The sequence below is a fragment of the Anomaloglossus baeobatrachus genome, chromosome 1, assembly GCF_048569485.1.
Source record: "Anomaloglossus baeobatrachus isolate aAnoBae1 chromosome 1, aAnoBae1.hap1, whole genome shotgun sequence".
NCBI lineage: Eukaryota > Metazoa > Chordata > Amphibia > Anura > Aromobatidae > Anomaloglossus > Anomaloglossus baeobatrachus.
The window spans coordinates 309775474-309802378 of record NC_134353.1 but is presented as its reverse complement, the minus strand read 5'-3'; the positions used below and the strand labels follow the sequence as shown (position 1 = coordinate 309802378).

The following is a 26905-nucleotide window of genomic DNA, read 5'->3' as shown; positions in this document are numbered from 1 at the left end:
AACCCCTTCCCAACAGGATGGAATAGCACTTCCTATGTCACGTCCTATTGAGTGGGCTCAGGAGCTGAGCCTGCGCCTTACCTGGCAGATGCAAATTGTGATGCATATCCTGCATCTGCCAATAATGGCTATGAGTGGAGTTTGCGCTAATCACTGCTGCTTAACCATTTAAATGCTATCTAGTGAGAGCGACATTTAAATGGAGCGAATGCCAGTACGCACATCTTCTATCGGTCCCTCATGAAGGGATTATGGGGTGCCGATGGGTAATCATGGCCACTAGGGGCTGCTGTTGTCTTTGTCTTCCAGTGAAGCCCAACCTGTGTCTCCGCTTCTTAGATCGTACTGTCTCTATCTTGTAATAAAGTTGTTTTGCTGCATATAGAACAAGAGATGAAAGATCCTGTAAGGGACAAAATAAAATAAAGCATAAAATAATTTAAAATTTCTTTATCGTTCCTTATGGGAGACCCAAACCATGGGTGTATAGCTACTGCCTCCGGAGGACACACAAAGTACTACACTCAAACGTGTAGCTCCTCCCTCCGGGCTATATACACCCCCTGGATGACAATCTACCCAGTTCAATGCTTTGTGTTTCAGGAGGTACACACACTTGCATTCTCTGATATTTTTTCATTTTTATTTTGATTTTCAAGATTTGGAAGAAAAGCGGGTCCAGTCTGGACTCCCGGCATGTCCCTTCACACCCCACTCTGTCGGCGGTGCTGTTAAGGTTGACTTTACAAGGCTGGAGCCTTCACATGCCGTGCTCCTTCACATCCTCTGAGAGGCTCTGGTTTGAAGTGGGAGCCGTCACGGTCCTCTCTGCTTGCAGGAGACCGGTCTCCATCCGCAGCCCTGTCTGGTTCCTGCTGGAAGGAGCGTTCACCCCCCCTCAGGGACTGGCCCTGCGTCTCAAAAGCTAAGTATTGAGACGTTTTTCAGGGGTCCCGGGTACTTTTATTAGGGGGACAGTATGTGTTTTATCGTTACTGTAAATTCCGGCCGGTTCTGGGGGTTTCCCCTGAGAACCGCGCCGAAGGTGCCTGCTCGTCGGCCGCTTTTTTAAAATCTAGGCCCCGGCTTCAGTTTGGGCCTAGTTTCGGTTTCGGCTTCTCTGCATGTCATGCATACAGAGGCATAGCGTGGCGCCGCCCACCGCTCGGCCAGCAGAGGGGAGGGCACTCCTCTCTGGGGAGATGTTCCCTCCCCTGTATCTCTCTCTGCATCTCTCCCTGGCCCTCCGTTTTCCCGCTCTTGGCCTAATACCCTCCCCCCTCCTCCTTCCAGCGCCATTTTCTCAGCGTTCTTACACTGTACGGCGCTGGATGTTGCAGCTGCTGCTGTTTAGGAGGGCTGACGCTTCACATGGGCTTTGAGCTGTGGAATCCGGAGGGCACACAGAGAGCGGTCTGGTAAGCCACAACCTCTGGTTGTGGGCTTTTTATTACACTCTCAGGACATTCTACAGGAGTGTTTGCTTGCTGCAGGGCTTCCACCTCAGCAGCATGTCTGTCACCCGGAGCAAGGCTGCAAACATGTACTCTATATGCACTGCATGTAAGCTCATTCTGCCAGAGCCAAGCACATACCCACATTGTGATGCCTGTGCTAATATGGTTGTGTCTCAGCCTGGAGCCTCCTCAGGGGTCCCTCCGGCTGCTCCGGCCCCGGTGGCTGAACCCCCGGCTTGGGTAGCATCCTTTTCACAAGCTATTTCCCAGTCTTTTGCCGACTCCATGGGGCAGCTGTCCTGGACACTGCTGACCATGCATCAGCCCCCTTCTCAGGGTGCGTCTGCTGCTCCTAGCTCTGCAGAGCTCTGAGCATGTCCCAGGACCCCGTCCCCCTAAACGGAGACGCAGGGACCCTTCTCCTTCCTCTTCCCACGGCTCTGATTCACGTGCCAAGGTACAGGGCGAGGAGGATTCGTTTACTGTGGGCTCAGACGCTGCCTCTATGTACCCCATTGACTTGTCTGAGGGTGATGCGGATGTTAGTGACTTGATTGCGTCCATTAACTCCGTACTGAACCTCAACCCACCAGAGTCAGAGGAACAAGCCTCTCTGGTAGAGATGCACCAGTTTACCTCACCTAAGAAAGCTAGGAGTATGTTTTTTAACCACTCCAGCTTTCAGACCACTGTTACCAAGCCCAGGGCCTGTCCTGACAAACGTTTTCCGAAGCGTAGTTCAGATGACCGTTTTCCTTTTCCACCAGAGGTGGTTAAGGAATGGGCCCAGTCCCCAAAGGTAGACCCTCCGGTGTTCAGAATCTCAGCCCGCACAGTCGTAGCTGTGGCTGATGGCACCTCTCTTAAGGATCCCACTGACCGCCAGGTTGACCTTTTGGCCAAGTCTGTATATGAGGCGGCAGGAGCCTCGTTCTCCCCGTCTTTTGCGGCAGTGTGGGCTCTTAAGGCAGTCTCTGCCTCCCTGGAGGAGATACATTCCCTTACCAGGGACTCTATTCCTGAGAGTGATGCCTTAACTTCTCAAGCTTCGGCTTTTGCATCCTACGCCATGTCTGCCATCCTGGAGGCTTCTCACCGCACGGCGGTGGCCTACGCTAACTCCCTCGCGATCCGCAGGATCTTGTGGCTTCGAGAGTGGAAAGCAGACGCTTCCTCTAAGAAGTACCTTGCGAGTCTCCCTTTTGCTGGGTCCCGGCTGTTTGGGGAACAGCTGGATGACATAATTAAGGAAGCTACTGGCGGGAAGAGTACTTCCTTGCCACAAACTAAAGCCAGGAAACCTGTCCAGGGCAGGATCCAATCGAGGTTTCGTTCCTTTCGTTCCTCTAACTGGTCATCCTCTAAGCTCTCGACCTCGTCCACTACCGCAGCCAAGGATCGTAAATCAAACTGGCGCGCAAAGCCGCGTCCTCAAAAGACCGGAGGAGCCGCTGCTACTAAGGCAGCCTCCTCTTGACTATCTGGCTGCGCCAGCAACGTCCTTGGTCGGTGGCAGGCTCTCCCACTTTGGAGACGTGTGGTTTCAACACGTCGCCGATCAGTGGGTGCGGGATATCATCTCCCACGGCTACAGGATAGAATTTTCTTCCAGCCCGCCAAACAGATTTTTTCTGTCCACACCCCCCTGCTCCAAAGCCGCCGCCTTCTCTCAGGCCGTGGCATCCCTGCAGGCCAACGGGGTAATTGTTCCGGTTCCCTCCCGGGAACGGTTCAGCGGTTTCTACTCAAACCTCTTTCTAGTCCCCAAGAAGGACGGTTCCTTCCGGCCCATCCTGGATCTCAAGCTTCTCAACAAGCATGTTCAGGTGCGGCACTTTCGCATGGAATCTCTGAGATCGGTCATTGCCTCAATGACCCAAGGAGATTTTCTGGCATCCATCGACATCAGAGATGCCTATCTGCATGTGCCTATTGCGGTCTCACACCAGCATTGGCTACGCTTTGCAATCGGAGAGGAACATTTCCAATTCGTGGCTCTTCCCTTTGGCTTAGCCACGGCCCCTCGAGTGTTCACCAAGGTCATGGCAGCAGTGGTTGCGGTCCTGCACCTCCAGGGGTTGGCAGTGATTCCTTACCTGGACGACCTTCTAGTCAAGGCCTCATCCAGTGTAGACTGCCAGCGGAGTGTCTCTCTCACTCTCGCCACGCTAGTTCAGTTCGGGTGGCTTGTCAACCTGCCCAAGTCCACTCTGACCCCGACCCAGGTACTTATGTACCTAGGGATGCAATTCGAGACTCTGCCGGCACTTGTCAAGTTGCCCTTAGTCAAACAGCAGTCCCTTCGTCTGGCGGTGCGCTCTCTGCTGAGGCACCGCCGTCATTCCATCAGACACCTCATGCAGGTGCTGGGTCAGATGGTGGCGTCAATGGAAGCGGTTCCCTTTGCCCAGTTCCATCTGCGTCCCCTGCAGCTGGACATTCTCCGCTGTTGGGACAAGCGGATCTCTTCCTTGCACAGGCTGGTGGCTCTGTCATCACAGGCCAGGAGCTCCCTTCAGTGGTGGCTTCGGCCCCTCTCTCGCTCACAGGGACGCTCCTTCCTGACTCCGTCCTGGGTGATCCTCACCACGGATGCCAGCCTCTCCGGTTGGGGAGCAGTATTTCTCCATCACCGAGCACAGGGCACTTGGACTCCGTCCGAATCAGCCCTCTCGATCAATGTGCTGGAGATCAGAGCTGTGTTTCTAGCTCTCCTAGCCTTTCACCACCTGTTGGCGGGCAGGCACATTCGGGTTCAGTCGGACAACGCGACAGCGGTTGCCTACATCAATCACCAGGGCGGGACTCACAGCCGTCTGGCGATGTTGGAGGTTCAACGAATCCTCCAGTGGACGGAGGACTCCAAGTCCACCATATCTGCAGTCCACATCCCAGGCGTGGAAAACTGGGAGGCCGATTATCTCAGCCGTCAAACCGTGGACAGCGACGAGTGGGCCCTGCATCCGTCAGTGTTCAGATCAATCTGCCGCAAGTGGGGCACTCCGGAAGTGGATCTAATGGCATCCCGGCACAACAACAAGGTTCCGGTTTACGTGGCTCGCTCCCACGATCCTCAAGCCTTCGCAGCAGACGCACTGGTTCAAGATTGGTCTCAGTTCCGTCTGGCCTATGTGTTTCCCCCTCTAGCGCTCTTGCCCAGGGTTCTGCGCAAGATCAGGACGGAGGGCCGTCGAGTCATTCTCATTGCTCCGGACTGGCCCAGGCGAGCTTGGTACCCAGACCTGCTCCGTCTGTCCGTAGAGGTGCCGTGGCATCTCCCGGACCGCCCAGACCTTCTCTCTCAAGGTCCGTTCTTCCGCCAGAATTCTGCGGCTCTCAGATTGACGGCGTGGCTCTTGAGTCCTGGATCCTGACGGCTTCAGGCATTCCCTCTGAGGTCATCTCCACCATGACTCAGGCTCGGAAGTCTTCCTCGGCCAAGATTTACCACAGGACTTGGAGGATTTTCCTGTCCTGGTGTCGCTCTTCCGACCATGCTCCTTGGCCGTTCTCCTTACCGACCATCCTGTCTTTTCTACAGTCTGGTTTACAGCTAGGTCTGTCCCTCAATTCCCTCAAGGGACAGGTGTCGGCTTTGTCGGTATTGTTCCAGCGGCGTATCGCCCGACTGGCTCAGCTGCGCACCTTCATGCAGGGCGCATCTCACATCATTCCTCCTTACCGGCGGCCCTTGGATCCCTGGGACCTTAATCTGGTCCTCACGGCCTTACAGAAACCCCCCTTTGAGCCTCTCAGGGAGGTTCCTTTGTCTAGACTTTCACAGAAAGTTGTTTTTCTAGTAGCCTTAACTTCTCTCAGGAGAGTTTCTGATTTGGCTGCGCTCTCTTCGGAATCTCCCTTTTTGGTGTTTCACCAAGACAAGGTGGTTCTTCGTCCGACTCCGGACTTTCTCCCTAAGGTGGTGTCTCCTTTCCACCTTAACCAGGACATTTCATTGCCTTCTCTATGTCCGGCCCCTGTGCATCGTTTTGAGAAGGCGTTGCACTCCTTAGATTTGGTGCGGGCGCTCCGAATCTATGTGTCACGCACCGCCGTTTTTAGGCGGTGCACCTCACTTTTTGTGCTAACCATTGGTCAGCGCAAGGATCTCGCTGCTTCTAAACCGACCCTAGCTCGTTGGATCAGGTCGGCTATCACCGATGCCTACCAGTGTTCTCAGGTGCCTCCTCCGCCGGGGATTAAGGCGCACTCGACCAGAGCTGTCGGTGCCTCCTGGGCTTTCAGGCACCAGGCTACGGCTCAGCAGGTTTGTCAGGCTGCCACGTGGTCCAGTCTGCACACTTTTTCGAAGCACTACCAAGTGCATGCTCATGCTTCGGCAGATGCGAGCTTGGGCAGACGCATTCTTCAGGCGGCTGTCGCCCATTTGTGAAGTTGGGTTTTGCCTACTTCTCAGTTTGGTTTATTTCCCACCCATGGACTGCTTTGGAACGTCCCATGGTTTGGGTCTCCCATAAGGAACGATAAAGAAAAAGAGAATTTTGTTACTTACCGTAAATTCTTTTTCTTATAGTTCCGACATGGGAGACCCAGCACCCTCCCTGTTGCCTGTTGGCAGTTTTTTGTTCCGTGTGTTTCACCGGCTGTTGTTAGTAGACAGAGTTCTGGTCTTGCTGAGTTTTACTCTATCTCTACTTATGGGTGGATGTCCTCCTTCAGCTTTTGCACTGAACTGGGTAGATTGTCATCCAGGGGGTGTATATAGCCCGGAGGGAGGAGCTACACGTTTGAGTGTAGTACTTTGTGTGTCCTCCGGAGGCAGTAGCTATACACCCATGGTTTGGGTCTCCCATGTCGGAACTATAAGAAAAAGAATTTACGGTAAGTAACAAAATTCTCTTTATTAAAACCATTTAAAAAAAAAAAATATATAAAAAGTTGAATTGCCCGCTTTCTGTTCCCATTACGATGCATCCGTAAAAGTCCTATATATAAAATGAAATAACCGCAATGTTAATGCCATACAGAGTGGGAATAAAAAAATGAAAACTCTAGAATTGCAGAAGTTCATACACAGACCATCACTAGACAAGTAAAATGGCTTTATGATGGCGTCCACATCTACGCATTTCGGGTAATTTCTTTATCGTTCCTTTGGGAGATCCAGACCTTTTTTTGGGTGTTTAGCTTCTGCCTCCGGAGGACACACAAAGTACTACACCTAAAAGTGTAGCTCCTCCCTCTGAGCTTATACACCCCCCGGTGAGCCAGTCACAGCCAGTTTATCGCTTTGTGTTCAGGAGGCATACATCCACACATGCATTCTCATATGATTTTTCTTTTGGATAAAGTTTGAAGAAGTGCGGGTCCACGTCTGGACTCCAGGCATATCCCTTCTCACCCCACTGTGTCGGCGGTGTTGTAAGGTTGATTTCCAAGGCTGGAGCCTTACATGCCGTGCTCCTTCACCATCCCTCCTGGGCTCTAGATTGAAGTGGGAGCCAGCGTGGTCTCCATGCCTGGCAGGAGACCGGTCTCCGTCCACAGCCCCTTCAGGACCCTGCTGGACCGGAGCACTCATCCCCAGGGACCTGGCCCTGCGTCTCAGCAGCTAAGTACCTGAGGCGTTCATATGATAGGGGTCTATGTCCTTTATTGTATGGGGAGAGTGTGTTTGCCGTATTTGTTTTGTCATTTCTGGCGGGTCCTCTGGCTTTCGCCCGAGCACCGCGCCGATGGTGCCTGCGCGTCGGCCTCGCTGCTCAAATTTAGGCCCCGGCTTTGCCGGAGGCCTAGTTTCTGTTACCTGCCCTCGCATGTCACTCATGCAGAGGGACAGGCACGGCTCCTCCCGGCCGCCGTCCTGCACAGGGGAGGGACACTCCCCACTGCTTGTGCGTGACTCCTCCCCTGCAGGTCTCTATGGCCCTCCAGATCCCGCTTTCCTACAGGGACGCCCCCGTCCCGCCCCCTCTCTTCGCTCCGGCGGCCATTTTCTTGGACAGGGTTCACTCTGCGCTGGGCCATCCTGCACTCTGCATCCCTGCAGAGGTGCTGTGCATTGGGAGTCCGGGCTTCGGGATCTGGAGGGCACACAACACCGCTTCCAGCGGTGTGGTAAGCCACAGCCGGTCTCTGGTTGTGGACCTCGGAATACACTCCCTGGGGTGCATTCTCTTTGGTAGAAGCTGTTTTCCCCACTCCAGCAGCATGTCTCACATGAGGAGCAAGGCTCCAAAGCTTTATACTGCATGCGCTGCATGTAAGCTCCTGCTGCCTGAACCGAGCACCTATCCACATTGTGATGTCTGCTCTAACTTGGAGGTGCCACAGCCTGGAGTCTCACCCCCAGTGGTCTCTCAGGCTGCTTCTGCACCTGTGGCTGAACCCCCGGCCTGGGTAGAGTCCTTTTCTAGGTCTGTCTCCCAGTCATTCACTGAGTCAATGGGACTTCTGTCCAGGACTTTGATGAATATGCATCAGCCCCCTTCACAGGGTGCCTCTAATGCTCTTGCTAAGGGTCCTTTAGGATCCCTATCCTCTGACCTCCGTCCACTGGAACTCACAGAGGATTCATCATCAGGGCACAGACCCCGTCCTCCTAAGAGGCTCTGCAGGGTTTCCTCTTCCTCCTCATCCCGCGGCTCTTGATTCAAGAGCTGACTCGCAAGATGAGGAGGATGCCTTTACAGGGGGGTCGGAGGCTAACTCCATGTGCCCCATTGATCTTTCCGAGGGTGACTCAGAACTTAGTGACTTGATTGCTTCCATTAATTCTGTACTGGATCTCACTCCGCCAGTATCAGAGGAGCAACCCTCTCTGGCAGAAAAACACCAGTTTACCTCGCCTAAGAGAGTAAAGAGTGTGTTCTTTAACCACTCCAGTTTTCAAACCGCTGTGACCAAACCCAGGGCCTGTTCTGATAACCGTTTCCCCTTTCCACCTGAGGTGGTCAAGGAGTGGGCTCACTCCCCAAAGGTAGACCCTCCGGTGTCTAGGCTCTCAGCCCGGACCGTTGTGTCGGTGGCTGATGGCACTTCCCTTAGGGATGCCACTGACCGTCAGATTGACCTTCTGGCCAAATCCGTGTATGAAGCGGCGGGGGCCGCGTTTTCCCCAACTTTTGCAGCAGTGTGGGCCCTCAAAGCCATCTCTGCTTCTCTAGAGGAGATGCATTCCCTCACCAGAGAATCTATGCCCGAGATGGTTGCCTTAACTTCTCAAGCTTCAGCTTTTTCTTCTTATGCCTTGTCTGCCATGCTAGAGGCTTCTCACCGCACTGCGGTGGCTTCGGCTAATTCCCTCGTTATCCGCAGGATCTTGTGGCTTCGAGAGTGGAAGGCAGATGCTTCTTCAAAGTACCTTGCTGGGCTTCCTTTTGCTGGTTCCCGGCTGTTCGGTGAACAGCTGGATGAAATTATTAAAGAAGCTACTGGCGGGAAGAGTACTTCCATGCCACAAACCAAGACCAGGAAACCTGCCCAGGGTAGGATTCAGTCGAGGTTTCGGTCCTTTCGTTCCTCCAACTGGTCGTCCTCTAAGCCCTCCGCCTCGTCCGCTAACTCAGCTAAGGACCAGAAATCCAACTGGCGCTCAAAAGCGCGTCCACAGAAGACCGCAGGAGGTCCTGCCACTAAGGCAGCCTCCTCGTGACTCTCTGCCCGCTCCAGCAACGTCCTTAGTCGGTGGCAGGCTCTCCCACTTTGGCGACGCTTGGTTTCAACAAGTCTCCGATCAGTGGGTGAGAGATATCATCTCTCACGGCTACAGGATAGAATTCTCTTCCAGCCCGCCAAACAGATTTTTTCTGTCAACTCCCCCCTGCTCCAAGGCCGCCGCCTTCTCACAGGCCGTGGCAGCCTTGCAGGCCAACGGAGTAATTGTACCAGTTCCCGCCCGGGAACGGTTCAGAGGTTTTTACTCAAACCTCTTCCTAGTTCCCAAAAAGGACGGTACCTTCCGCCCCATCCTGGATCTCAAGCTTCTCAACAAGCATGTTCGGGTGCGGCACTTTCGCATGGAGTCTCTGCGATCAGTCATTGCCTCAATGACCCAAGGGGATTTCCTGGCGTCCATCGACATCAGAGATGCCTATCTACATGTGCCAATTGCAGTTTCACACCAGCGTTGGCTACGCTTTGCAATAGGAGAAGATCATTTCCAATTCGTGGCTCTCCCCTTCGGGTTAGCCACGGCCCCTCGGGTATTCACCAAGGTCATGGCAGCAGTGGTTGCGGTTCTGCACCTCCAGGGGTTGGCAGTGCTCCCTTACCTGGACGACCTTCTAGTCAAGGCTCCATCCAGCGCGGAGTGTCTCGCTCACTCTCGCCACTCTAGCCCAATTCGGGTGGCTTGTCAATCTTCCCAAATCCACTCTGACTCCGACCCAGAGTCTCACGTACCTAGGGATGCAGTTCGAGACTTTGCCGGCACTTGTGAAGTTGCCCTTAAACAAACAGCTGTCATTCCAGTTGGCGGTGCGCTCTCTCCTGAGGCCCCGCCGTTATACCCTCAGGCGTCTGATGCAGGTACTGGGTCAAATGGTGGCGTCCATGGAGGCTGTTCCCTTTGCCCAGTTCCATCTGCGCCCCCTGCAGCTGGACATTCTCCGCTGTTGGGACAAGCGGCCTTCCTCCTTACACAAGTTAGTGGCTCTGTCGCCACGGACCAAGAGCTCTCTTCAGTGGTGGCTTCGGCCCCTCTCCCTGTCCTAAGGGTGCTCCTTCCTGGCCCCGTCCTGGGTGATTCTCACCATGGATGCCAGTCTATCCGGCTGGGGACACAGAGTACAGGGCACTTGGACTCCGTCCGAGTCAGCCCTTTCAATCAATGTGCTGGAAACCAGAGCCGTGCTTCTAGCTCTCCTAGCATTTCGCCACCTGCTGGCGGGCAGGCACATTCGAGTCCAGTCAGACAACGCGACAGCGGTTGCCTACATCAACCATCAAGGCGGGACACGCAGCCGCCTGGCAATGATGGAGGTACAACGCATTCTTCAATGGGCGGAGGACTCCAGGTCCACCATATCCGCAGTCCACATCCCAGGCGTGGACAACTGGGAGGCAGATTATCTCAGCCGTCAAAGCGTGGACGGTGGCGAGTGGTCCCTGCACCCGGCAGTATTTCAGTCGATCTGCCGCAAATGGGGCACTCCGGACGTGGACCTAATGGCATCCCGTCACAACAACAAAGTTCCTGTTTACGTGGCTCGCTCCCACGATCCTCAGGCCTTCGCTGCGGACGCTCTGGTTCAGGACTGGTCCCAGTTTCGTCTGTCCTACGTGTTTCCCCCTCTATCCCTCTTGCCCAGAGTCCTGCGCAAGATCAGAATGGAGGGTCGTTGAGTCATCCTCATTGCACCGGACTGGCCCAGGCGAGCTTGGTATCCGGACCTGCTCCAACTGTCCGTAGAGATGCCGTGGCATCTCCGGGACCGTCTAGACCTACTCTCGCAAGGTCCGTTTTTCCGCCCGAATTCTGCGGCCATCAAATTGACGGCATGGCTCTTGAGTCCTGGATTTTGACGGCTTCTGGTATTCCCCCTGAAGTCATCTCCACTATGACTCGGGCCCGCAAGTCTTCCTCCGCTAAGATCTATCACAGGACTTGGAAAATTTTCCTGTCCTGGTGTCCCTCTACCGGCCATCCTCCTTGGCCATTCTCCTTGGCCATTCTCCTTGACGACTCTTCTGTCTTTTCTACAGTCCGGTCTGCAGCTAGGACTGTCCCTCAACTCCCTCAAGGGACAAGTTTCGGCTCTGTCAGTTCTGTTCCAGCGGCGTCTCGCTCGGCTGGCTCAGGTCCGCACCTTCATGCAGGGCGTGTCTCACATCATTCCGCCTTACCGGCGGCCCTTGGACCCCTGGGACCTTAACTTGGTTCTCACGGTCTTGCAGAAACCCCCCTTTGAGCCTCTTAGGGAGGTTTCTTTGTATCGTCTTTCACAGAAAGTGGCCTTTCTGGTTGCCATAACTTCTCTCAGGAGTCTCTGATTTGGCTGCGCTCTCCTCGGAGTCACCTTTTTTAGGCTATGTGCGCACTAGAAATGAGAAGTTTCTCAAGAAAATTTCTTGAGAAACTTCTGGGAGTGAAAGATTTCCGGACCTCCGGAAAAAATCCGCACCAAATCCGCATGCGGATTTGCCGCGGATTAGCCGCGGAATTGCCGCGATTTTCCCGCGGGTGGTTCCCTGCGGATTTTTGCAGGCTGTACTGCCAAAATCCGCAGGGTACCTGCGGAAATAATGGACATGTTCATTTTCTCAAAGTTTCTTGAGAAATTCTTCTCAAGGAAATTTCTTGAGAAAAATCCGCACCAGTGCGCACAGCTATTTTTTTTTACCATAGGATTTGCTGGGAAATGTCTGCACAAAGATTGCAGACATTTCTCAAGAAATTTCCGTGGCAAATCCGCGGGTAAATCCGCGGGTAAAACGCACTAGTGCGCACATAGCCTTAGTCTTTCATCAAGACAAGGTGGTTCTCCGTCCGACTCCGGACTTTCTTCCTAAGGTGGTCTCTCCCTTCCACTTTAACCAGGACATTACTTTACTTTACCTTCCTTCTGTCTGGCCCCCTGTTCATCGCTTTGAAAAAGCTCTACATACTCTAGATCTGGTGCGTGCTCTCCGGATCTATGTGTCTCGCACCGCTGTGCTTAGGCGGTGCACCTCTCTTTTTGTGCTAACCACAGGTCGGCGCAAGGGCCTCCCAGCTTCTAAGCCGACCTTAGCCCGTTGGATTAGGTCGACCATTTTGGACGCCTAGCAGAGTACGCAGGCGCCTCCCCCGCCGGGGATCAAAGCACACTCGACCAGAGCTGTCGGTGCCTCTTGGGCTTTTAGGCACCAGGCTACGGCTCAACAAGTCTGTCAGGCTGCCACTTGGGCTAGCCTGCATACCTTCTCGAAGCACTACCAAGTGCATGCTCATGCTTCGGCAGATGCGAGCTTGGGCAGACTCATCCTTCAGGCGGCGGTCGCCCATTTGTGAAGTTAGGTTCTGCCTACTTCTTAGTGTTTTCTGTTTATTTCCCACCCAGGGACTGCTTTGGAATGTCCCAAGGTCTGGGTCTCCCAAAGGAACGATAAAGAAAAAGAGAATTTTGTTTACTTACCGTAAATTCTTTTTCTTATAGTTCCGTCTTGGGAGACCCAGCACCCTCCGTTGCCTGTTGGCAATTTCCTTGTTCCGCGTGTTTTCACCGGCTGTTGTCGTGGACAGAGTCTCCGGCTGTTCCGGCTCTTGCTCTGTTCTACTTGTGGGTGGCTATTCTCCTTCAGCTTTTGCACTAAACTGGCTGTGACTGGCTCACCAGGGGGTGTAGAAGTTCAGAGGGAGGAGCTACACTTTTAGGTGTAGTACTTTGTGTGTCCTCCGGAGGCAGAAGCTAAACACCCAAAAAAAGGTCTGGGTCTCCCAAGACGGAACTAGAAGAAAAAGAATTTACGGTAAGTAAACAAAATTCTTTTTTACTTACCTGGAAAATCATGTTACCAGGTCAATTTGTATGGCACAATGAGCCCTCTGCAAAAAAAAAAAACCCCAATGGAGGAAATGCAGCTTTTTCCATTGCACTTGAAATTTATTTTTGTGGGGTTTTGTTTTTTTTTTTTTTTTTTTCATTGTATGGAAAAGTGGTGTTATTAGAAATGAAATCTCATCCCATAAAATACAAGCCCAAGCCCTGTTATGGCACGGTTGATGGGTGGGGGAAATGTTTGTGCCCATCTTTTCTTATAAAGGTAGCAGATGACCTGAGCACACAGTTCCTGCAGGGTAAGGAAGGGCATGTAAAGTTGTAAATGAAGATGTTCCGAACGCGTGGCCTCATACTTCTATGTTCCTCAGTGTTTTGTAGAGCACAACTGGTTCCACCTGATCGGCATTATGTGTGGGTTAGCCATCTATAACTTCACAGTGGTTGACCTCCACTTTCCTTTGGTGCTATATAAGAAGCTTCTGAATGTGCCAGCCACTTTGGAAGATCTCAAGGAGCTCTCCCCAACGGAAGGAAGGTGGGTACGTGAAATCTGTCCGCATTGAGCATCTTCTGTATGTGCACATGTGCTTTCAGTATTGACCATCAATATTAAGTCTATGGGGGTCCGACTACAGATCAGCTCTTACATTAGTCCCACTGCTCCTATGAATTATTCGTGTGTTTTTCCTTTTGCTTTTATCCGCCATACAGTTCCAGAGATTAAATGCTAATTTTTCGTGTCTTTACCAAGGGGGCGTGGCTCACAAGAATCTCTAACAAATAAACTAAGTAATACATTGCTGGAATTGGGGTCTCTGTCCCTACCTCATGGTGCTGTCAGGTTCCCAATTATTCTAAGCCTAGTATCCTCCAGAACCAGCTGTTGGCGTTATATAAGCTACAGAAAGCAAAGATAAAAATGTGACTCTGCTTTTGCTTAGCTCCTCCTGGGTAATAGGGAGTTGTATAATAAGCAGTCTCCTATTCCCTTTGTGAGCAGAATCTAATTATTTAATAGATGAGCTGAGCAGAGGAAATATATCTCCTGGTGATGTTGGTGCTTACAATCCTTAGGGAGGGGATGGTACGACGTGCTGACAACCCTCGCCCCTCAGTCCTGTGTACTCCCAAAATGCAGGATACTAAATTCATTGTCAGAAGGTGAGAAATCAGTTTTTACATTCCTAACATAGAAAGTCTGACTGTTTGGGTAGACAGACATGTATACTGATACCTCCTTTTATCATGCACTGACCAGTAAAATTGGGTTATACATATTTCAGATGTGGATAACCTTTTCAATTTTAGTCATTATTGTGTATTTTTAATAAATTCTTTCATTCTCATTACTCACCCTATAATACTGTAGTCACAGCACACATGTTGCTTCCGTACCTTTCTACACTGCCCTCTACTGGGCATTATTATATGACCAGTTAGGTGTGTTTAAAGGGAAGGTGTTGCGGTTTTTTATCTTTGTATTAAAAATAGTGATTATGAAATCAAGTATTTCTAATACAAAATGAAAATCGCAGCTTATTTAGTTTTTATGTAATTCTTATTTTACTGGAGGCACTGGGGGCTGCCATGCTGGATTTGCCGTGTGTGTAACGACAGTAACTCCTTCCTTTATGGCAGCCCCTGTGCATAGACTCTGATAGTCGGGGTCCGACCCCATGAAGTACGTTACAGTGGGCGTCTGCTGCGACCTGGATGCGCCCCCTGGGCTGTCAAGAACACAACAGAGGGAGGAGTTCAGCGCCATTATTGTGGAGCTCACAGCGTGTGCTGTTTGCTCCACTTTACCCCTGTCACCCGCCGGGATGTGAGAGTACGGGCCGCCTCCCCTCCCCTCGTTACTGTCTCCTATGACATCCCATCCCTCCGTTCTCCCCAGCCCCTGCTCTGCCCCAGCTACTGATGCCGCCCCTCCCCCCGCCGTTACCGTCTCCAATGACACCCCCCTCCCTCCATTCTCCCAAGTCCCCGCTCTGCCCGCTGCCGCAGCTCCCCCAGCTCTGCCCGCCGCTGGTGTGTGTGTGTGTCACAAGGTCCCCATCAGGGGTGATTGTGAGTGTGTACCGGCGCTTGCGATGCTGTGCAGTGAGCTTTCAGGACCTGCGAGAGGATCACATGGGAAGCATGTGATATCTCCGGATATTGTGAGTGTGTGCGCGCGATTGTACAGGTATGTGCGATATCGTGAGTGTGTGTGAGTGTATGCGATCGGATGTGTGAGTGTATGCGATCGGATGTGTGAGTGTATGCGATCGGATGTGTGAGTGTATGCGATCGGATGTGTGAGTGTATGCGATCGGATGTGTGAGTGTATGCGATCGGATGTGTGAGTGTATGCGATCGGATGTGTGAGTGTATGCGATCGGATGTGTGAGTGTATGCGATCGGATGTGTGAGTGTATGCGATCGGATGTGTGAGTGTATGCGATCGGATGTGTGATTGTATGCGATCGGATGTGTGTGTGTATGCGATCGGATGTGTGAAATGTCGGCCGGACGCAGGGGAAGATGGCATGCAGCACAGCTGCCTGGAGCGCCCACCGGAGGTCACAGGGAGGAATGATGTGAAAGGCGTGTGTGTGTGGCACGAGGTCCCCATCAGGGGGGGTGTGTGTGTGTGTGTGTGTGTGTGTGTGTGTGTGTGTGTGTGTGTGGCACAAGGTCCCCATCAGGGGTGATTGTGAGTGTGTACCGGCGCTTGCGATGCTGTGCAGTGAGCTTTCAGGACCTGCGAGAGGATCACATGGGAAGCATGTGATATCTCCGGATATTGTGAGTGTGTGCGCGCGATTGTACAGGTATGTGCGATATCGTGAGTGTGTGTGAGTGTATGCGATCGGATGTGTGAGTGTATGCGATCGGATGTGTGAGTGTATGCGATCGGATGTGTGAGTGTATGCGATCGGATGTGTGAGTGTATGCGATCGGATGTGTGAGTGTATGCGATCGGATGTGTGAGTGTATGCGATCGGATGTGTGAGTGTATGCGATCGGATGTGTGAGTGTATGCGATCGGATGTGTGAGTGTATGCGATCGGATGTGTGATTGTATGCGATCGGATGTGTGTGTGTATGCGATCGGATGTGTGAAATGTCGGCCGGACGCAGGGGAAGATGGCATGCAGCACAGCTGCCTGGAGCGCCCACCGGAGGTCACAGGGAGGAATGATGTGAAAGGCGTGTGTGTGTGGCACGAGGTCCCCATCAGGGGGGGTGTGTGTGTGTGTGTGTGTGTGTGTGTGTGTGTGTGTGTGTGTGTGTGTGTGGCACAAGGTCCCCATCAGGGGTGATTGTGCTACACACACACACAATCACCCCTGATGGGGACCTTGTGCCACACACTCACTCACTCACCCACACACACACACACACACACACACACACACACACACACACACACACACACACACACTCTCACTCACCCCTGATGGGGACCTTGTGCTACACACACACAATCACCCCTGATGGGGACCTTGTGCTACACACACACACACACACACCCCTGATGGGGACCTTGTGCTACACACAATCACCCCTGATGGGGACCTTGTGCTACACACACACACACACACACACACACACCCCTGATGGGGACCTTGTGCTACACACACACACACACACACACAAGGTCCCCATCAGGGGTGTGTGTGTGTGTGTGTGTGTGTGTGTGTGTGTGTGTGTGTGTGTGTGTGCACGCCACTGCATGTGCGTACCTGTGTGTGTACCGGTGATACTGTCTGCAGGGTTGTGTATCTAATCCTCTCCTGTGTGATACTGTCTGTACGGCTGTGTATCTAATCCTGTTGTGTGATACTGTCTGCTAAGCTGTGTATCTAATCCTCTCCTGTGATACTGTCTGCACAGCTGTGTATCTAATCCTATCCTGTGTGATACTGTCTGCTGAGCTGTGTATCTAATCCTATCCTGTGTGATACTGTCTGCTGAGCCGTGTATCTAATCCTATCCTGTGTGATACTGTCTGCAGAGCTGTGTATCTAATCCTATCCTGTGTGATACTGTCTGCAGAGCTGTGTATCTAATCCTATCCTGTGTGATACTCCTGCTGTCCTTGGTGACACTTTAGACATTTCTGGTCACCAGGAAAATGGCTGTGCATTGTGTCCTTACATGTCATTCTCTGTTATCTGTTGTAAACACTCAGATTAGGAGGGGGGAGGCGTGCCATCACACACAGGAGAGCAGACTCCGCCCACTTTACGGCAGGCTGTAATCTGAGCTTTTTATACAGTGGAAATTCAGTAGCAGTAGAATTTCAGTAGCAGTAGAATTTCAGCAGCTGCTCCCCCTAGTGTTTAACAGTGGAAAATATCAAACTTTTTAATTTTTTTTTTTTTATATTTTGCACAATTAAAAAAAAAAAAATATTTAAACAAAACATTTAAACATTATTACTTTACATTTTTTCAGTTATTATTTATTTTTTTTTTTTGACGATAGATTCCCTTTAAAGGGAAGGTATCACCAGGGTTTTGTTACCCCATCTGAGCAGTGTAATGTGGAGGCAGAGAGCCTGATTTCAGTGATGTCACTTACTGGGCTGTACTTAGTGTAGTCTATAGTCAGTTTTCTAAATGCTGAGCTCTGTATAACACCACCCACGAAACCCCTCCCTCCACAACGATCCTAAAGGATCTAGGTAGGCGAGTCCTCCATGCGGCGGTTGCCCACCTGTAAGAGGGGGCCGTTTTCGGCTCCTTTTTATTGAGGTATTCTTTTACCCACCCAGGGACTGCTCTTGGACGTCCCAATTGTCTGGGTCTCCTAATGGAGCGACAAAGAAAAAGGGAATTTTGTTTACTTACCGTAAATTCCTTTTCTTCTAGCTCCTATTGGGAGACCCAGCACCCACCCCTGTGCCCTTCGGGCTGGTTGTTCTTTTGTGTACACATGTTGTTGATGTTGATTTGTTCTTATGGTTCATGGTCTTCAGTTCTCCGAACATCCTTCGGATTGAATTTACCCTAGACCAATTTATAAGTTTTCTCCTTCCTGCCTTTGCACCAAAACTGAGGAGCCCGTGATCCACAGGAGGGTGTATAGGCAGAGGGGAGGGGTTACACTTTTTAAAGTGTAATACTTTGTGTGGCCTCCGGAGGCAGAAGCTATACACCCAATTGTCTGGGTCTCCCAATAGGAGCTATAAGAAAAGGAATTTATGGTAAGTAAACAAAATTCCCTTTATTACTATGAGCTTTTATACTAAGTAAATCTGTCTTTCCCAGCACCCATCATTTTTTATTGTGTTTTTAATATATATAACGTTTTTGTATTTTATTTTTTTCTTTACTTCCAGGAGTCTTCAAGATTTATTAGAATACCCTGAAGATGATGTTGAGGAGACCTTCTGCCTTAATTTTACAGTAAGGAGACACAAAATTGTTTTCATTGAACGGTTCCGATCTAGTCTGTATGTTATAGATACCAATGTAATTTACCATAGTCATGTTGTCGAATCTTATATACTGTAATTTAGAGAAAATTGTGATACAGTACTTTTAAATTAAGGTATGGAACACAATTACTTTCCACGCTCTGCGCACCTGGATGCCTCTTGAATTTAGGGATTTCAGAGTAAAATTCTGACCTACAGTTGTACAAACTTTATTAGAAATAAATATATATATAATTTACAGTATTTGCAAAGATTTTTTCTGTTGTGTAAAATTTCTTGTCTCTTACTTTTAATTAAATGTGTCTACAGATCTGTAGGGAAAGTTATGGGCTGACTGAAATGAAACCTTTGGTGCCTGAAGGAGACCAGAAAACTGTGAATAAAGAGAACAGGTATGTCATCAGACCAGTACATTTAGCCGAATCCTGCCTATGAATGAGCTCCAATGGACTAATGTTTATGACTGAATTCACACAGGCCAACATACCAGTATTAAGACAGAATGTTATCAGTATGATCATTCTGTCCCAATAGTACATGGCTATTGTCAGCAGCACATTACCTGTTTACATGAACATAGATCTTGGAGATCTGGCCAAGGAGGGTCATTTACACTCTTGGGCACAGACAATCCATAGATCTAATATGCTATTGGTCATTTTTGGTTAAATACATAGTGTTCTGGTCAATCAACGCCCTTAAAGTCATCACCACTTTTGGTTACCTGTTTTTTTTTCCCCCTGATGTTTGAGCACTCTTCTTAACAAGATGCTCGTTCAGTGTAGCAGCCATGGAAAGGCAATTTATGTCCATACAGGGTGATGTAGATCTAAATTACTTTAAAAGTTTGCAATCATAATAAAGTGAGCTACATCTTCCATCTTGTAGGAAAGAATTTGTTGATGCTTACATTGACTACGTCTTCAATCAGTCGGTACAAGAATGGTATGAGGCATTCTCCACCGGATTTCTAAAAGTTTCTGGTGGGAAAGTTTTGGAGCTCTTTCAGCCATCTGAACTCAGAGCCATGGTTGTTGGCAGCACTAACTATGATTGGCAGGAACTGGAAGAGGTGAGATTATGACAAAAATGGTGATAACTAGACATGACCAAACCCATTGAAATTCGGTTCAACAGTGTCAGCCGGACTTTAGATAAAGTTCAGTTTGGGACCCGTACTTGACTTGAATGCCAATGGAAGTCACTAATGGGGCAGTTTGGGTTTCTGCCCACATGCAGAGCCAGCCGTAAAAAGGTCACTTACAGGTGCATGAGGGCATAGTTTTTTTCATATATTTTTTTTTTTCGGTGCTCACTACATCCGATCACGCTGTTGTTACCCCCAGTTCGAGCTATTCAAACAATGCAAGCAGCTAGCACTGGGCTTAGCACCGAGCATACCCAAGCACAGCGATGCTCGAGAGAGTGGTGTTCATACGTAAAGCACCCAAACTCGAACTGTTTTTTTTAAAGTCTGTGTTTGATACGAACACCAAACCTCCAGTTCGATCATCTCTAATGATAACTGACCACATGTACAGGTTTCAAAACTAATAGATGAAATAAAGGATGTGCTAAAGTGGCCACACACTATAAGTAACTGACTAACTCCTCTTGCCAGTCTCTGATTTGGAAACCACATGTTTGAAATGTTGTAATTTAACACGTCTGATTCTTCTGTTTGGGGGGGGGGGGGGGGGAGTCAGATTGTGGTGAAATAGGTCAGCACTGATAACCTCTAATATGTGTAGCCAACTGTAGTAGATGCAGTTAGAAGATGACCTTGATCATGAGGAGGCACCACAATATAACCTGTTAGGACATCTTCCTATAACAAACGTGTGATGTTCCTTTTCCATTCTCTATACTAGATGATAGACAAATAGTCGAACTTTACCTGCCTAATAAGACCTTGCATGAATCTTTCATAGAGCGCTGTCTACAAAGGGGAATACTCAGCCGTACACCCTACTGTGAGGATGTTCTGGGAGACATTCCATGAATTCCCACTGGAGAAGAAGAAGAGGTTTCTATGTAAGATATATTATAGCGCATTTGTATGGTTTTGATGGTGTAATTGAAAGATCAAGAATTTTCTAAAGCCAAATGACTAAGGAAATGGCCTGATTGATTATTCTCACAGTAAACATGTGCTACAGCTCCCCAGTGCCCTGGATCCCCATGTGTAGTGTTAGTGGGAAATACCTTAGTGTCACCTGTTGGTCCCTAAGGTCCAAACAAGCTTTGTGGTTAAGCATGTTTTGCTTCTGTATCATGACTTTCCAAAAAACACAAATATTATTTACCTGTTTCCCCTCAATGCTTTTATTTAGAATGAGTTAATTTTTCTATGCACCTTTTTAAGAGTATATGTAACTTATTGATATTAACACTTGTGGTATAGGTTAAATAATGTAATTATTGAATAGTTCAGGTTCATATGACTGTGAAGATACTAGATAACTATTTTTTTGTGAGGTAAAATAAATAGAAATATTTTATTTTTGTTTTTTAACGTTGCTGTGTCCCATTAGGGTACTGCAGATATAGGGGGTTTGATCACTGACTTATTACACTGCCATACGTCTGAATTTCAGTGTGTGAACAAGGTCAGCATAACCCTACAGAAGCCGTTGGCACTGCAACAGTCACGGCACAGGGGGGCTGAATGAGCCCTATCCTTCTAGTTAACCACTTAAACCCCTGAAAAGCTGCGGTATAGTACAGCCTGAGTCTAGTTATCAGTGATACATGGGTGTCGAGGGTTATAGCATGGACACCGCTCTATTCTGCAGGAATGATAGTGCTCTGGTATTTACCAGTCAGTGTGAGCTGTTTGACTTGTCAAAGCCCAGAGTCATTGAGCAGCTAATTATTTGTGGAAGGGTTATAGTGAAGCCTTTTGTTATACTCCTGCTCGGAGATTGAAACCCTGAAAACAGAGCGGTACATGCTCAGCTTCTATGGGACTGCTCAGGACAGTGCATGATTATTTCCTGCAGTGCCATAGAGAAGTAATGGGGCAGTGGTCCGTTAGTTTGGGCAGTATGAATCTAATGACATGTTTCCCTTTAAATGTTCCCATCTAATGAATACTATAAACTGCTGTCATTTCAGTGTTTCTCACCGGCAGTGACCGTATTCCGATCTACGGCATGTCCAGCTTGCACATCATCATCCAGTCTGTATCCAGTGGGGAGGACTACCTGCCTGTAGCGCACACATGCTACAACCTTTTGGACTTGCCCAAATACAGCAGCAAAGAAACCCTCAGGAAAAGACTGACCCAAGCCATAGACCATTACGAGGGCTTCAGCTTAATATGAGACGTAGCACTGAGCTTTCATGCTTCCCTCTGGCTATTTGCACTTTATCTTTATCGGGCTTATTTAATTTTAATGTAAAATGCACTTAAAATTGTATACATAAATTTACTTCTGTTTCTATTTTTGTAAAGGAACCAAAGTACACAAATTGTTATGAAGAAATCATATGCAGATGTCCTAGCATATCGCTTTTCATGTGTGATATCTGCAGTATTTGTAGTTTTTACTCTTTCCATTTGACTCGCTTCCGGCATGTTCTCTACTCATTATGTAACATCATGGTGTAGTAAGAACAGTGTTATCAAGAAAAGGAATTCCTCAGGCTGACGCTTGTCTGACAATGATTTCATAGCTCCAGAACTCTCCAGGTCATTGAAGGCCTTGGGTACATGACGTGCTCTTGGTTTTATGTCCGTTGATTTAATAGATGTTGAATTCTGCTCATGAACCCTGGTCTTGTGCATATAGGTTGTTTTAATAAAGGTCCCTTAATTCCATCTGAGAAATTAAGATATACAGTATAATATGTTTGGGCCTATGCCAAGTCTGTAATAATCAGGGCCCAACACATATTAATGAGCATTGTTATTTATTTTTTTTTCTATAAAAATCCTGTAGACTACTCTTTGCATAACGGAAAAGTGCATATCTTCTATAAGGCATTTTATCTTAAATTTTCAAAACTGGTAGAAATGATTCACGAAGATCTTAAGAAGCTGAATGAAACAAACAAAATTTTTTTGTATAGTATTTTTAATTAATAAAACCATTTTAAAGTTGGAATGTTGTTTGATTTTTGTTGCCAATAACCTAAAATTCTATATATTGGTGACGTGTGTGATGTCAGCACAGCTCAAACGTGATTTTCATTATCGTCCCTTGCTTTGTGCACAACCGGGCTTTTGATGCTGCCAGGGCTTACAGTGAGTGGGAGTATCAGGTAGAGAACTAGTTTTATTATTTCAAACCACCCTCCCCACCCAATACCTTGATTCAGGTGCTTGGTACTTTATTGTATTGTAATGCCATAATCACAGTCTTCACACAAATCAGAAACAGAACGGAAGAGTGATCTCTCACAAGCAGATCTACTAGTTTCAGCACTGCTGCCCAGCATGAGAAACTCAATCCTTCCAGGCAGCGGTCGGGATAAGATGCATGCGATGTCCCAGCCTGTATTACTGGTAGGTAGAGACAAGATAAACATGGTCAAAATATGGTGCAGAAGATGAACTGCATAAGCAAAGTTATGTAACTGCATGTGAGACTGACTTGCACATTTCAGCTGGGGACGGTACATTTAAAGGAAAGGTGTCTTCAGGAAAAAAAAAAGAAAAATTCAGTAACTGAAAAATGTAAAGTTTTTTAAAATTTGTTTAAATATGATTTGTTTTTTAATTGCACAAAACATAAAAAAATAATGTAAAAAGTTTATTTTCCACTCTTAAACACTAGGGGGAGCAACTGCTGAAATCCTAGTGTATAACTTGCCTGGATTACAACTGCAGTAAAAGTGGGCAGAATCTAATGTGTGTGATGTCACACCTCCCCCTCCCATTTTGGGTCTTTCCAAAAGGATAAGGGAAGATGATGTTTAGGTTCACAGTGCGGAGCCATTTTGTAGGAATCGCAAAGTGATCCTAATATGTCTAAAGTATCACCAAGGACAGCTGGCATAGTGTTCCACTATATACTCTGCCCCCATATTCCTGTGCTCTGAGCGCTGAGAAGAGGAACTGCACACAGCATTCACTACTGAATGCCCCATGCTCCTCCTGCATTGAATTTCATCTGTAGGCAGAGCTACTGCACCGTGAGCTCCAGTCCCACAGAAGAATAGGAGCCGCAGCGCAGCTCCAGCCAGAGCTTGAGCTAGCACACTGAGCACAGCATATGGCCCCCCTCCATCTGAGATGAATGTTCCACCCCCGATCTGTGTGGGACCCCCTCCACCTGAGTTGTATGTTCCACCCCCCCTCCATCTGGACCCCCAGAGCCATATGTGCTGCCACCCCCGAGCCATATATGTGGCCCCACAGAACTCTATGCCACCCACCCCAGTAATGTGTATGCCCCAGTAACATCAATGCCCCCCAGTAATGTCTATGCCCCCAGCCCCTCCTGTCAATTATATACTGTAGCCTCAGCCCCTCCTGTGATGTATATACAGTGTGTCCACCCATATCCTGTCCACCGCCATTAACTTGAGAACGGCGGCAGCTATAGGCATAGATGTTGTGTCTAGGTATAGTAAAGTAGCCATGCGCTACGCAATGAAAGCACCTATAGCGCCACCTGGTGGAAAACAACGGAGTTAGCATTTTTATCTCGAAAACGGAACAAGATAGAGAAAAGAAGTGAATTACAAAGTTGTAGGGCATCATCAATTCAATAGAAATCGCCACCTTGCATACAGAAATGCTATGATATGAAACCCATGAATCCCCCTCCCCCCCCCCCAAAAAAAAAAACATTGAATGCTGGTCACGCATATGACGCTCATTTAACTTTGATGCTCAAAGTGGCCACCGTCAGCTGCAATGCACATCTGGACTCTGGACAGCATACTGTATCTTGCTGCGCGTTGTGCAATATGGTAGGTGACACGTTTGCACAAGCATCTGTGATATGTGGTCGTAGGTCCTGCAATGTTGGTGGAGGGGTCGCATACACCTGCTGTTTGATGTGACCTCACAGAAAGAAGTCCAGTGGGGTCAGGTCAGGTGAGCGTGGAGGCCACTCCACTCAGCCACCATACCCAATGACTTGTTGGAAGGTCTCTATGAGGTATCGCTTCATGTCCGCAGCCTTGTGAGTTTTACACTTCCTAATCATAGCATTTCTGTATGCAAGGTGTCGATTCGTATTGAATTGATGATGCCCTATAACATGCTATGGAGAAAAAGACATGGATCGCACATCCCAAAAATACATTGATCTAAAAGCCGCTAGGCAAAAATTTAAATAGAACATGAGGTTCTTAGTTACCATTCTGATCAGACTGTATTAAGCCCACTGCCACGTCACGGCAAACCTCTTGAGTGGGTCCCTAATCTAAAGCCTTTGTGGTGCGGCACTGTGCACCAACCACTGCTGCAGCGACAAAGCACCAGCAGGGCAGGCGACCCGGTGCCTCACAGCACCCATGCTGCAAGGCAAAGCCCCCAAGGCTCCAGGCCGCACTGCCCCACTGTCACGACACCACCACAACAGCGGCCACTGCACAGCACCAACACACAGTGAGAGAAGCTGCGCACTCACCTCCCACCGGCTCCCATGTGTGAACTGGGAGCAAAAAAGGCTGACCCCTCTTGCAGTCTCCTGCTGATTAAAAACACCTGTGCCAAATGGGGGGAGTGCAGATCCAAGCAAAAAACAGAGGGGGATAGACTGTTATATAACATGCTATGGAGAAAAAGACAGTCAGTGGGAGGTGAGTGCACAGCTCCTCTCACTGTGTGCTGGTGCTGTGTGGTGGCTGCTGTTGTGGTGGTGTCGTGTCAGTGGGGCGGCGCGGCCTGGAGCCTTGGGGGCTTCGCCTTGCAGCATGGGTGCTGTGAGACACCAGGTCGCCCGCCCTGCTGGCGCTTTGTCGCTGCGGCGGTGGTCAGTGCACAGTGCCGCACAAAAAGGTCAGGTTAGGGACCCACTCAAGAGGTTTGCCGTGACGTGGCAGTGGGCTTAATACAATATGATCAGAATGGTAACAAAAGAACCTCATGTTCTATTTAATTTTTTGCCTAGCGGCTTTAGATCATTGTATTTTTGGGATGTGCGATCCATGTCTTTTTCTTCATAGTGTATGATGATGCCCTATAAGTTTGTAATTCACTTTTTTCTCTCTATCTCGTTCCGTTTTCGAGATAAAAATGCTAAGGGGGGTGGTGATCGCAGCGTGACTTCCACAGCACAACTCCAGGATCAGCTGCAGATCACCGCCACCATGCTCAGGGGACAGTAGAGCACACAGTAGATGCTGAGGGCATCACAGAGACAGCGGCGATCTCCTCCCAGGGGGTGTGTCCAGGTCACAGTAGGGAGCAGCTACAGTGTTAAGAGATGGGGCCGGAGTCCGACTATTATCTCATGCACAGAGACTGTCGTATTTGAGGTGAGAAACTGTTATTACACTGCAAATCCAAGATGGCAACCCCCAGTGTTTGAGTAAAAATAGAATTAAATAAAATCTCATTTAATTTTGTATTAAATAATTAATTCCATAATCACTATTAATACAAAAATTAAAAACGTGGCACCTTCCCTTTAAAAATGATGCGCAAATGTTTTACAGAAATAGAGTAGCCCCTCCCTAATTAAAGAGCAGAAACACTTGAAACCGGTGCTAGAGCAAAGGCTACACTGTGAATCACAACTGAAGCATCAAACTGCATTATCCCAGAAACATTGTGCTATATCATGGCACCTGCTGCGCCCTGGCTGCCATCACTTATCTAGCAAGTGCTCTTTGTTCCTCCTTTTTCTTGCTCCTTCTCCAGTAGTTAGGAAGCCACCAATAAAGCGAGGAAAGGCAGTGTGTGCAGATCTGGGCCCAGACTCTGGAACATAGCTACAATAGAATAGGCATAACAGTGGACACTACTTGGCAGCCTCTGACCAATTTGCTAGGGACCGTCCCTCTGCAGAGCGAGGTAAGATGCTCCTGGGACTCGGCTTGCTCTCATTCCCCAGTGTTGTAGTATCCGTTCTGTAGCAATCTTGCTCCTATGTGTCTAGTTCAGCGAATTTGCACCGTTGGAGGAGCACAGCCCTCACGGTAGTGCACTCCCACACTAATGAATTAGCAAATATGATTATTTTTGGCTATAAAATAATTGGTCAATAATTATTACTCCTTTAAAGGAGGACTTTGTGATTACATTACATGGTCTGCTTGATGTTATGTAAATTTAGCTCAAAATCTAATACTCCTGTAATTTTAATATGTAACAATGTCTTCCTGACTTCTGACTCCCAGAAGGTTATGAGCAGCTTGGGAAAGTTGGCTAAAGCTAATATCCCAGAGGCAATGTGACCTTTATGAAAAACATTTGGTCCGCATGCTGCTTGTGGCAGAACATATCCAAAGCCTGCAATGTTGTTATTCTTCTTTTATTATCATTATAGCACAAGGATTTTCACAGATTAATAAGACTGTCTAAAACAGGAACATGATTAAGAAGTAAACACGTAAAGGTCATCTTATCTTGATGTCCCAAATAACTTTCAGATGGCACAGAATAATTGAGA

At 48.8% G+C, this 26905-nt stretch overlaps 1 protein-coding gene across 1 annotated transcript in view; it reads left to right on the top strand.

Annotated features, from left to right (window-relative positions):
• Positions 1-22441, top strand: part of HERC3 (HECT and RLD domain containing E3 ubiquitin protein ligase 3) — a 119466-nt gene extending 97025 nt beyond the window's left edge. The window contains exons 20-25 of the mRNA XM_075351175.1: positions 13270-13436; positions 18234-18300; positions 18642-18724; positions 19221-19404; positions 20264-20366; positions 21450-22441. Coding sequence (XP_075207290.1) covers positions 13270-13436; positions 18234-18300; positions 18642-18724; positions 19221-19404; positions 20264-20366; positions 21450-21658 — 813 coding nt within the window. The 3' untranslated portion in view covers positions 21659-22441. The remainder of the gene's footprint in view (positions 1-13269; positions 13437-18233; positions 18301-18641; positions 18725-19220; positions 19405-20263; positions 20367-21449) is intronic.
• Positions 22442-26905: the final 4464 nt, after the last annotated feature.